The sequence below is a fragment of the Bubalus kerabau genome, chromosome 5 (genome assembly GCF_029407905.1).
Source record: "Bubalus kerabau isolate K-KA32 ecotype Philippines breed swamp buffalo chromosome 5, PCC_UOA_SB_1v2, whole genome shotgun sequence".
Classification (NCBI taxonomy): Eukaryota; Metazoa; Chordata; class Mammalia; order Artiodactyla; family Bovidae; genus Bubalus; species Bubalus kerabau.
In genome coordinates this window covers 1,520,172-1,532,366 of record NC_073628.1, presented here as the reverse complement: position 1 = coordinate 1,532,366, position 12,195 = coordinate 1,520,172, and the positions used below count along the sequence as shown (strand labels likewise).

Below are 12,195 nucleotides of genomic sequence, written 5' to 3'. Positions count from 1 at the left end.
CATCCAGAAAGCACGCGGCTGAGCAGGCTGGGGCGGGGGGCCCTTCCTGGCAGCTCCGGGCCCCAGCGAGGCCCTGCTGAGGTTGCTCAAAACCTCCCTCTTGGCGGTCTCTGCTCTTCGGTCTAGATGGTGGGGCGGGAGAAGAGGGGGCTCCCAGGCAGCCTCTGAATTACAGAGCTTGGCTCCTCAAAATGGGCCACGTAGACCTTCCCTGGCCTTCCTGCCTGCCGTCCCCACAAGGCCCAGTCCTCGGGAATGAGCCATGCTCCCTTCTCCCACTCATGGTTTCCCATGAGGATGCTGCGTCCTCTGATGGGGGCACCCCGGGATTCCTTGGGTTCCCTCACGGCCCTCTGCAGAGCCCTTTTCAAAATCACGAGATAGTACCAGGCATCCATTCCCTCCCATCTCCTGTTGCCCCAGCAGGCTGAGCCCTGAGCTCACCGGGATGGGTCTGGTTTGTTTCTGAATGTCCACGCGGCCACCCCTCCCCAGCCTGGCGCCCCTGTCAGGCCCACATGCCTTCTGAGAACTGAGCGAACGGCCCCGTTCCTTCTCAGCCTGCTTTCCCAGGCCCCAAAGATGCTCTTGAATTTGTCAACGTCTGCAAAGAAGCTCTTGCCCGGGCCTGGCTGTGTGCGTCCAGGTGCGGCCGGCTCTGGGCCAGCACGCTCGGGGACCATCTCTCCGTGAGCTGGCCCCCGTGCAGGCCTGAGGCAGCCAGGGCCTGGGAACACTCGGGGCAGCTGCATCAGAATGTTGGCCCAGGGTTTTGAAAAACAGAGTTCATGACAACACGCTACAGCCCACTTGAAGACAATAGTTCTGGTCCCCCCCGGGAGCTTTGTATAAGAAAAACACCAGTTCATCATCGAAAAATGCATTTACATCGCATTGCTAAGGTGGGAACAGTTTTCCGAAGCCTCTGTCAAGAATGTTAATTTTCCCAAAGCAATTTAAGCTCCATGCAAAATTAACCAGCGGATGGGTCTCTGCTAACCCCCTCCAGGAAGCCAAGCTGCGCTTTCCCAGCCTGCTCTCCCTTCCTGGGGCTCTGCTGCCCCCTCAAGTCACAGCCTCCCGCTTCCTCCAGCACACTGCTCCCACGGCCCCCCATGAGCCCTGTCCCTGCGTGCTGGGCCCCCGCCCCACCCAGGCTGCCGTCACGCCCTGGCTGTGCCCACCTCTCCCCCTGGCAGCGCCTGACACCTGTCACCGCCTTGAGAGGGGTGGTCGTGGCTGGCGTCCAGGGTGGGTTATTTTTAAGGAGTCAGTGGCAGCTGAGACGTCCAGAAATAGGCACCCAGATTAGCCAAGACACCTCTGCCCAGAAACCCAAGATGTTGGGAGGGGGGCTGCGAACATCCACCGGCTCAGGTCTTGGCCCGCCCACCCCTCAGTCAGCTCCCCTGCAGGCCCTGCGCCCTCTTGTCTTCTGGGCCAGAGGACTCCGTCCTGCACCCCGGGCAGGGTGCCCACCCTCCAAACAGGGAAACTGAGGGCCCTCAGGGCCCCTGCTCCTCGGCCCAGTGAAGCCCTGGGGTGACACCGTGGCTCCTCCGTACCCCCCATCCCCCCGCCGTTGGGGAGGGGCCCGGGGTGGGGTGTGCTTGGGGGCAGGGTGGCATTTCGACAGCTGAGAAGGAAACCAGCTGTCCATTTCATGTCCTGCCCTCAGAGGGGCCATTGTGCAAACAGCCTCTGAGGTCACTGCTCCTCGGGGACCCCTCCTCCTTCCTTCCTTCCCAAGTGACAAGGGGGGTGGTGGGGGTGGGCGGGGAGCCAGGAGGCCCTGCCGCTCGCTCGCCGTGGGACCCTGACCCTCTTCCATGACCCCCGGGCCCCCGCCATCCCGTGTGGCCATGGCTCCCCAGCCGTCTCCTCCCAGAATGGTCGAGGGCACCAGAAAGGTTGCTGCCTAGCGAGGGCGCCCCATCCCATGACGTCAGGAGGATGGCTGGGCCCCAGCCCCAGGGGGCACAGGAAAGGCGGTGGGGGCGCCGGGGCTGGGGAGCTCGGGCCGGGGCTCCTGGGAGCACGTGCTTCTCTGTCCAGGCCGAGGCGGGCAGGCGGAACAGATGCCGGCTGCCCGCTCCTCCCTCTGCCCCGGCCCCCGTCCTGTCCACTCCTGGCCTTGACCACTGGACACTAACTCCCGGGCTGCAGGGGTCCCGGCCGCCCACTTGCACAAACCTGCTCTGCAGGGCATCACACAAGCCCCACCCTCGTCTTTGTCTTTACAGATGGCCGCGTTGGGGGCAGCGGCCGCTGGGCCAAGAGCCTGAGCCTCCGAAGAAACGCTGGCCAAGGCCAAGTGGGCAGCAGTGGTCCCACCGCAGCGGGTGGCCTTGAAGCCCTGGACAAAGCCCCTTTCTTGCCTCTTCAACCCACATCCTCAGCTCTCTCTAGCTGTCTGCCTGGGGACTGCCCCCCTGGGCCTTCCAGGGGTCCCCCTTCTTCCTCCCTCTTGGCCCTCCCCAGATCCCGTGCTTGGATATAAAACAGCTTCTTCTACGTCCACTGTTCAGTGAATGTGACCCCACAGTGCCCACATCCCAGACCCTTGAGACCCCGCGGTGGCTTCCTGGTGTCTCTGAGATGCTGTGCTTCGAGTGGAGAGGCTGGAAGGCGTGGTGTCCGTGTCAGGGGACCCCAGGCCGCCAGCACACAGCAGGCCGGCCCAGGCCCGGGGCTGCCCGTGGTTCTACTGACCTGCGGCTGGGTCTGGAGAGACGGGCAGGAGCTCCCTGTGGACAGGACCGGCTCGGGCACTGCCTGCCGGCTGCGCGCCCTCGAATTATAGTGACATTCGATCTTGCTGGCAGCCCATTGGCCGGGCTCGGTGGCCGGGCGCGTGCGGGCGGGCAGGGGCCGTGCCCCGAGGCCCCTGACCAAGTATAGGAATAGCAGAGGAGGCCCAAGGAGGGGGCTGCGTCCGAAGAGTCGGGGGCGCCCTCCTCCCCCGCCAAGTGTCAGCTTCTATTTTTACTCACCCGACAGCGGGCACATTCTTGTTGGGCTGAGGAGGGTGAAGAAGGTGTTGGGTGGCTCTGAGGAGGCAGCCAAGGACTCTCCTTGGGCCTGGCCGGATTGGAGTCCCCAAGGGCTGGGGCCCTGACTTCCCAGGCAGCTGCCCCTCCCTCCAAGGAGTTGCCCAGAGAGGGGGTCCTCTCAGGAAGGGGGTCTGCCGTCTGTCCAGCCAGGCCCCGGGCCCACCCAGCCTCCTCGTCGGAGGGGCCGGCCTGAGGTCTCTGCACCCTCGTGAAATGGAGGGCCTGTGAGTCCTCGGCCAGGCCCCCAGTGGGTTGGAGCCCATTTAGTGGCCAAACCAGGTTCCCTGGGTGACGTGCTGGGGGGGACACAGCATCAGTGGGCAAGCGAGATGCTAGCCCGCGTCTGACGCACGGGGTCTGGCACCTCCCGGTGCCAGGGGCCACATCTCTGCAGTCAGCCCAGGAGCTCCCACCTCGGGGTCCAGATCCTGCGGGTCTCCTGCCCACAGGCTGGGCTCTGTGTGCTGCCCACGGCGGGCTCCACCACTCGCCCGCGGAGTCCGCTGTTTCTCTCCTCACGACCCCAGGCGGCACCGTCCAGTCGGCAGACGTCGTGCCCACAGCCTCCCATGGTCCCTCGCGGGCCAGTGAAGCCACATGCTCCTCTGGGTCTGCCCCTCGGGTAGGGGAGCCGAGATGCAGAGCAGGGGAGAGGGGCCCGAAAGATCCAAGAGGCTCGGTGGGGCCGTGGTTGCTCCGAGGATGCTGGCCTGACCCAGAGCTGAGGCTGGTGGGCCAGGGGCCAGGCCGGGGGGTGGTCCCCAGCAGACTCAGATGAGGGTCCTGTCCTCCGGAGGCTGAGGGCCAGGGGTGTCAGGACGGCCGCCCTCACACCCCAGCCCTGGAGCCCCCTGGCTCTGCGCCCTGCTCCGGTCCCCCAAGCCTTCTGGAAGGTTTCCCTCAGCACCTCATCCAATTTCTGCAAGCCGGAGATAAGGCCGTGGGGCTCGAGACAGGCAGGGTGGGCCCGCCATCCTCAGCCAGGGGGTGGACGGAGCCCCCATCCTGTCCGCCCCCCGAGAGCCCCTGGGGGTGGGGAGCCCCCGAAGCCAGAGGCGCCGGGTTGTCCTGCCTCCCCCGCGGGGACTCGGAACCCCTCCTCCGGCCTGGATCCTGGGACAGGCCACACACAGCGCTGACCCTGGGATGATGCTGACCAACTCTGTCCAGCAGGCTCGGCCGTGAAGACACATCTGAATGAGAGCCCTGGGCTGCTCTTGGGGGCCCCCCACCCCGTCTGCTCCCCATGGTGGGGGCTGATGGCCCTTCTCAGGCGGGCACCCCGTGCTCTGCTGACGGTGACCCCGTCTCCCCGGACACAGATGCAGGGAGACGCTGGGGGGAGCACAGTAGGGGCTCGTGTGCATCCGGCCCCACCGGCCGCCGGTGCCCGGAGCGGCTGGCCACACCTCGCCCAGGCCTGGGGCGTCTTTACCCGCAGGTGGGCACTCCTCGGCCCTGCAGTGACCCTGCTCGGCCAGCAGAGGAGGGTGGCTGCCCGCTCAGCGGCCTTGGCCTTGGCAGGAGCGCGCCCGTGAGCAGGCAGCGCCAGAGAGCGGGCGCTGAGGTCAGAGGGACGCGGCAGGTTTTATTTTGGGTATCGGCGACCTCCCTCTTGGGGCGCCAGGCCGGGGGTACTGCAGGACGGCGTCAAGCGGGTGCTGCTGTACGGCCGCCGGCTGCCCAGGGCCTGCAACAGGTAACCCACACCCCATGTGCCAGGCCGGGAGGAGGGGGCAGGGCTGGGCCCCCCCTGGGCCTGGGGACCTGGGCTGGAGGCACGGACTGGGCGGCCCAGCCCGGGGCTGCAGCAAGGCATTGACTGAACCCCAGGAAGAGTTTGAGGGTTGACGGGGCAGGGCCTCGGCCCAGGGACAGAGTAGGGTGGGCTGGGGTGGGCTTCTCAAGCAAGCAAAGCTGAGCTGAGCCACGGAGCAGGGAGGAGGCTGTGGGGGGCCTGTTCCCCCTCAGGTTCCTGCAGGGTTGGCCCCCAGTGGGGTGGGGGAGGGCAGGGGCCCTCCATGTGCATGGTTGGCGATGGTGGGGCCCAGAGACCTTGAACCTCGCCTGGTAGCCCTGAGCTGACCTGGGTGCCCACTCCAGTGCCAGTCTGAGATCCCAGTCGGCCCAGCCCATGGGCTCAGGCCCTGCCAGGCCCCAGATAGAAGCCGCTGACACAGCACTTCGGGGTGAGCCCTTCCCAGCCTGGGCGGCCACCCCCACATACCCCGAGTGCTTCTGCGGGTTCTGTAGTGGGTCGCTGGTTTGCGCTGTGTGGGCTGGTGCTCCGTGCTCAGAGCTGGGGAGCAGGGGGCTGCCTGGGGGGGCCACTGAGGCAGTCAAGATGAAGTGCAGAGGCCGGACACCGGGCAGTGGCCCCTCCGAGCCTCTTGACCTCTGCGGTGGGCAGGCCCTGACAACGCTGCCATAGCAGAGGAGACAAGTCCTGGATTCCTGTCCCCGAGGCCAGGACCCCGAGAGGGGCTGCGCTGAGTGCGGGCTGAGTGGCCGGCTGCTTCTCCTGCCCCGCCCTGCCCACCCCTTGGTCCTCGGGGCCCCACTCGCTGACCAGTGGCCAGGGGGCCGCCTCTGCCTGTGGCCCTCGTAACGTCCCATCCAGCCGGGTGGACGAGAAGCCCTCCTTCCCTGGGAGATGCCCCCCCCGGCTGGCGGGCACAGCCCTGGACGCCCTCTCGGAGGGGCCGCGGGCGACAGGCCGTGTGACGTGCCCAGGTTCTAGCCCTCCCGGCCCGCCCGTATCTGTGCTCCCCTTCAGGAGACCTCTGAGCAGACCCAGGCCTGGGACGCCAGAGGGCCAGGGGGCCTGCTCTTCAAAGGGGCTCCCGTGACACGGAGGGCAGCAGGGCCGCGCGGGGGGCCCGCGTGCAGGCCGGGGGGGGGGACACGGGCCCGGGAGGACAGCCCAGCCTGCACCCCACCCCCGCCTGTCCACGCACTTGGTGCCCGCTCACGTCACAGTCGCCTTCTGCTCCCCTCCCTCCTTCACTCCCGCCTCCCATCGCCCGCGCGTCCGTCTACCCGCCCGCCCGTCCTCCCCGCCAGTGCCCCTGAAGCAGGCACGGTCTGACCGCCTTGTCTCTTCTGCCGTCTACTCTTTGCACAGCGGCGTTTTTGCCATCTACCTCTCATCCCTTCTGTAGGCCCACCCTCCACCTGCTCTTTATCCAGCCATCCATCACCCAAGGAGGCCTCACCTCTCTTGTTTCCATATCAGTCCATCCGCCTACCCATCCCCTCCTCCTATCTATCTGTCCGTCAACCTTGATCCTCCATCCATCCATTCATCCACCCACTGACCTCTCCCTCCCTCCCCATGCATGCATCCATCCATCCATCCATCCCTTCATCCATCAATCCCTCCATCTGTCCATCAACCTTGACCCTCCATCCATCCATTCATCCACCCACCGACCTCTCCCTCCCTCCCCATGCATCCATCCATCCATCCATCAATCCCTCCATCTGTCCATCAACCTTGACTCTCTAACCATCCATTCATCCACTCACCTACCTCTCCTTCCCTCCCCATCCATCCATCCATCCATCTGTCCATCAATCCCTTGATCTGTCCATCAACCTTGTCCCTCCATCCATCCATTCATCTGCTCACCTACCTCTCCTTCCCTCCCCATGCATCCATCCATCCATCCATCCATCAATCCCTCCATCTGTCCATCAACCTTGACCCTCCATCCACCCATTCATCCACTCACCTACCTCTCCTTCCCTCCCCATCCATCCGTCCGTCAACCTTAACCCTCCTTCCATCCATCCCTCCCTCCATCCCTCCCTCCACCTATCCATCCATCCCTCCATCTGTCCATGCGTCTTAACCCTCCATCCGTCCATCATCCATCATCCATCATCCACCTATCCACCAAATCTCCTGGGTACCGGGATGGGGATAACCCTAAGGAACGTCTCGTCCTCAGAGGAGGCACAGCCTAGGGGCGCAGTGGCATTTGCACGGTCTCGGGGGCTGCAGGCTCTGGGGGCACACGCCACAGATGTGCCGGAGGAGGACTGAGCCCACTGTCAGCTGCACCCTGACTTTGGCCACCACACCCCTCAGACCCCAGAGCCCCACGTGCAGAAGGCTACTGGACAGGACAGGGTCCAAGTCTGAAGGAAGACAAGAGGCTTTGACCCCACCACTGGGCAAGGCGGATGGCCCTTCCAGACAGCCGTGCTCCCTCCCCGCCCGTCAGTGAGCCCAGAGAGCCAGCACGTGGAGATACATGGAAGCTTTACTGGACAGGCTGGAGGGGCTGCCAGCGGGGGGCGGGGGGCAGTGCAGGCGGGGCAGGGGTTGTGGCTCTTGACCTGGAGACCCCGGCACGTGGCCGCTCCCAGCACTGACAGCACCTTCCCTGGGAGCTTGCGGCTTCTCCGGAGGGCGTCCCTTCACCAACCAACAGCCAGAGTTCCTCTCCTCCCGGAACTGTGGGGGGCAGTGAGTGCCATGTTGGAGGGCACGGTCGGAGGGCCCCGCAGCAAGAGCTGCCAGGGTTGCGGGGCGAGGGCAGGCGTGAGAAGCAGCTTCTTCGGCAAGGTTGGGTTCGGGGGGCGGGGGGTGGATCTGGCCGGGTTCTCCCCTGGGCATGCGGACGGGGAAGCAGGACCTGCTGCTGGCCTGTGCCCTGCTCCTGGGAAAGCTGAAACACACACGGGGAGGTGGGGGGCGTCAGGCGCAGTCCCAGGAGGGCCCACCACCCTGCCCACTGCAGCCTGCAGCCTCTCTCTGGGGGCCGCCCTTCCAACCCCTCCGGCCGCCAGGAGCAGCCTCCCTGGTCCCCCTCCAACTTGGAGGCTGGCTCCCGACGCTGCCGCCTGGACCCTGCTCAGGGCGCAGGGTGGAAGGACTCGGCCTGGGCACCCCGCTCTTCCCTAGGAGGTCCCAGTCCTCCAGCTGCAGGCGGCAGCCAGGAGCAGACCCCTTCCCGGGCCCCCCAGCTCCTGCCTGACGGAGAGGCTCCGCGGCCGCAGCCCTGGCCTCCCCCTTCCCAGCCAGTGGCCCCCGCTCTGCCCGGGCGCCATCCGTCAACGTCCCTGTGAGCACGTGGCGCCCACAAAGCGGGGCGGGTGGCTTGGCCGGCACCAGCCCGCCGGGAGGCCTGCGGGAACATCCCATTTAGCCGGAGCTCGGCGGGAGCAGCTCCCGCCTCCGCCCAGCCGACCGCTCGGGACGCTGCCCCTGCCTCCCCGGCCGCTGGCCGCCACCTCGCCGCGGCTTGCAGCGGACGCGCCTGTGGTCAGCCCGGCGACGGCGAGGCGGCTCTCACGGTTGTGGGCGGCCGCCCCTCCTGCCTCTGCGGGCGGCCGGCCCAGCACGTGCCCCAGCTTAGCGCCCGCCCGTGGGTCTCCCGGCCCGGCCCCACTGCGTGCCCACCAGGCACCTTGGGCCGCGATGGGCTCACTTCTAGTCTGGGGGTGATGTCGGGGCCGCCCCCTTGATGGATGCTGCAAACGTGCCTGCCTAGAGTGCACCTGGGGGCCCCCTGCAGACGAGGGGGCCATGTGCCCCCCTCAGGGGCAGGACCTGCGGGCAGAGGGCTGGGATCACCGCCACCTCCTTCCCACCCCAGGGAGCAGTGATGCTCATCTCAGCCGCCTCTGTGGCCCCTGGGACGGCTGGGCCATGCCGCCCGGGGCCCCCCGGACCACCACCACCTCTGCTGCCCAAGCCGGGAAAGGACAACCTGCGCCTGCAGAAGCTCCTGAGGAAGGCGGCCCGGAAGAGGATGGGCGGGGCCGGGCCCCCTGCTCCGCCCGGGGCTTTCCGCACCTCCCTGTCCCCCGTGAGCGAGGCCAGCCGTGACCAGGAGGCCCCGAGCCCACGTCCCATGGAGGCCCCGCGTCCAGCTGAGCTCCCGTGCCCCACCGAGGCCCCACGCCCCACCGAGGCCCTGCATCCCAGGGAGGCCCCACGCCCAGCCAACGCCCTGCATCCCACAGAGGCCCCGCATCTGGCCGAAGCCCTGCGTCCCCTGGAGGCCCCGCATCCCGTGGAGGTCCCGCGTCCAGCAGAGGCCGTGCGTCCCTCTGACACCCCGTGCCCCACTGATGCCCCACATCTGGCTGAGGCCCCACACCCTGCCAAGGCCCCAATGGCTGTGGCCGCCACACCCCGCTGCCCCCCGACCCCTGTCATCCACCACGTGGCCTCCCCCACGCAGAGGTCCACGTTCTCCTTCAGCCTTGCTCAGCGCAGGAGCCTGGCTTCCCACTTCAGGGCCACGGGCCCCCAGCTCACAGCCCCAGCCCCGGAACCCACGCAGTGCCCCAGCGGCTTCACCCAGGTAGTGGCCCCTGCAGTGAGGGGCAGCCACGTCAGCCAAGTGCATGTCCGGCTGGCACCATCCCCGCAGGGCGGGACCCCCGAGCCACCCCCGGCAGCCCCCCAGGATCAGCACACGGCCCCCTGCCCTCCCGGGGCTCAGCCCCTGATCCCCGTGGCCCACATCCGCCCATTGCCCACTGGGATGCAGGTGGCCAGTCCCTGGCCTGCAGCGTCCCCAGTGCCCAGGCCTCCCTCCGGCCTGCAGGCCTCGGTGCCCAGGGAGGCTGGCACCCAGGTGGTGGTGCCCATCACCCCCACCTACTGCTCGCCGGCACCCTCGCCTTTCAGGCCAGGCTCTGGGACCCCCGAAGCTGGGCGCCTGGAGGAGCCCCCCACAGCTGGCCCTGCCACTGAGGCTGAGAGAGTCTCCAGCTCCCGTGGGGCCTCGCCCCCCGCCCCGCTGGCAGGCCCCCACCCCTGCCCGGCCCCAAGAGCCGCAGCCAGGCCCCAGCTCAGCGGCTGGATGCGCCTCAAGAAGCAGATGCTGGAGGAGCCGGAGGAGCCCAAGTTCCCAGGGCCGGAGCCCAGCCCGGGGCAGGTGGACCAGGGCAAGACCACCCTTGCCAGCCTGGAGCCCCGGCCCCCCGCCTCCCGGGCCTCCAAGATGTGGGACGCAGTGCTCTACCGCGTGTCCGTGGCCGAGTCCCGCAGTGGCCAGGCGGGGCCTGGAGCTGGGGTGTGCACCCTGGCCGGCCTCAGGCGCCTGCCCTTCCTTTACCGGCCTCGCTTCAACGCCCGGAAGCTGCAGGAGGTGGCTGCCCGACCCCATCCCGTGACCTCCCCAGTCCTGGTCCTGAACCCCCAGCCCAAGAACTTCAACCGGACAGCGGCTGGCTGGAGGCTCCACTGAACGGCTGGGTGACCCCAGGGCTGTGGGGTGGACAAGAGGGGCTGAGTGTCCAGCTGGGAGACTGAAGCCGTTCAAGAGGAGAACCTGGAGGCCTGGGGGTCTGGAGGGGCGGTGGGGCGGACGGGAGCAGGAAGGACCACAGCGGGAGAAGGGGATTAAGCAGGAGGCGGGTTTGGATGGTGCAGAGGGGAAGAGAGAGATCTGCTTTGCGGTCGAGTGTGGGGGCTTTTGGGGAGAACTTCTGGGGAGGCAGACAGTTCAGGAGGCCGCCTCGAGGTCAGGGTTGTCTGAGTAACCTCGCAGGGCAGGGCCAGCCTGGGCGTCTGCACAGGGCTTGGGGCAGGGGCTGCAGGGGGCGGTCACCAGCAGAGCCTGGAGGGGCCGTGGCTGCTCAGGAGGGTCTGCCGGGCTCCAGGGAGCTGGGCCGGGTTTAACCCCGGGAGCTCCGGGTGTTGAGTCCTGAAACGTGCCGGGACAAAGACTCTGGGGCCGCTCCCTTCTGCCTAGAGTGTGGGGGAGACTTGCATCTCCGTGGGGGTGGGTAGTGGCTGGGGGCTCGGGCTCGGGCGGGGTTGCCTCCGTGGGCTGCCCTGGCAGCTGTGCCGCCCGAGGACAGGGCCCTGGCCAGTGCTGGGAGCAGGCCGAGGCCCGGGGGGAGCCGGCCCCTAACTGCCGCCCTGTGCTGTGGCTTCTGCTCCCCCAGACTGAGGGCCGAGTTCAGGGGGGACTTGCTGATGAGACAGGAGGTGGGTCTCAGCCTCGAGGCTGGATGAGGAGACTGGGGGAGAGCAGCCTGGCCCAGCAGCGAGGACCAGCCATGGCCTGGACAGGTGGGGAAGGGGGCCCAGGGCCTCATACAGCCGTGGGGCCCCCACTGTGCCCTCAGAGGGGGTCTGACTCAGGACCACTGGGGCTCTGACCAGCAGTGGGGGAGAAACACGGAAGTGCTGTGGGCAGGACTCCACAGGGAAGGAGGTGGTCGGCAGGGGGACGTGACGGGAGCTGCACATGGATCCTAGGACCCAGGCAACTAATAAAAGTGTGCATGACCACGCTGCAGTCGTCTTTCTGCCTCCACCAGGCGATGGGGCGGGCGGTGGCCACAGGAGCAGCTGCCACTGAGATAACAGGGAGCGCCCAAGGTTCTGGCACCTCCGAGACCCTGAGCCCACTGATGGGCGGGGACCGAGCCTCCAGGACTCCCCTTCCGGCCACGCTCACCCTGCAGTGCCCCGGAAGGCCTCGCCTGCCCAAGCAGTGCAGACAGGGCATCATGGCTCCTCCCAGAAGGGAGTCAGAGCTTTGCCAGGGGGAGCGGGGCAGGACCCCAGGACGGGGGTGGGCAGGGGGGCCAGAGGGGCAGGCTCCGCCCGGCCCTGAGCCAGGCGCTCCGCCCTCAGGAGCCTCCTCCTGGCTTCTGCCACCAGGCGCCCAGGGCGGCAAATTTCAGGCAGAACACATCACACGCGGCCCGCTGCTGCGGACTCACCAGACAGAGGGGCCTAGGGCGCCGAGCCCTCGTCCACAAGCACCTTCTCGTACTTCCCGTGTCCGGCGGCCACGAACTTGTACCTCTTCCCAGACGGGGTGCTCTGCCGGGAAGGAGGCCCGGGGCCAAGGTGAGAGCCGCGGAGGGAGACAGCGGCTCTCCCCGCCCACCCACTGGACCCGCCCCCTGCGTCTGCCGCCTTGCCTAGACGCACCTTGACCGTGGACGAAGTTTTGGGGCCTCCTTTCTGCTCCCAGAGATCCCGCTTGCTCATGTCTCCGGCCACAATATCCTGGGGGCAGAAGGAAGCCGCGTCGCTGGGGGCCCCCGCTGGGGGAGCTGGGAGCCCCGGGCTTGTCACCCGCCGGCCTCGCAGGTCCAGGGCCGCAGGGCCGGCCCACGTGCCCCCTTGCGAGGAGCGCCTATGGAGGAGGCCCGGAAG

At 67.7% G+C, this 12,195-nt stretch overlaps 2 protein-coding genes across 8 annotated transcripts in view; one reads left to right on the top strand and one right to left on the bottom strand.

Annotated features, from left to right (window-relative positions):
- Positions 1–4,619: 4,619 nt before the first annotated feature.
- PRR33 (proline rich 33) lies at positions 4,620–11,338 on the top strand. The gene is made up of 2 exons (XM_055580517.1): positions 4,620–4,752; positions 8,660–11,338. The coding sequence occupies exon 2, from the start codon at positions 8,669–8,671 to the stop codon at positions 10,262–10,264; it is 1,596 nt and encodes a 531-aa protein (XP_055436492.1). The 5' UTR covers positions 4,620–4,752; positions 8,660–8,668; the 3' UTR covers positions 10,265–11,338.
- The window catches only part of LSP1 (lymphocyte specific protein 1), a 38,453-nt gene continuing 33,198 nt past the window's right edge, over positions 6,941–12,195 (bottom strand). For 3 of the 7 annotated variants that reach the window (XM_055580520.1, XM_055580522.1, XM_055580523.1), the window contains exons 9-11: positions 11,968–12,045; positions 11,754–11,856; positions 6,947–7,729 (exon numbers count right to left, since the gene is read on the bottom strand). In XM_055580520.1, the coding sequence (XP_055436495.1) occupies positions 11,767–11,856; positions 11,968–12,045 (168 nt within the window). In that variant the 3' untranslated portion in view covers positions 6,947–7,729; positions 11,754–11,766. Of the gene's footprint in view, positions 7,730–11,753; positions 11,857–11,967; positions 12,046–12,195 lie in introns of all 7 variants that reach the window. The other 4 variants (XM_055580521.1, XM_055580524.1, XM_055580519.1 and 1 more) reach the window with 3 other exon arrangements.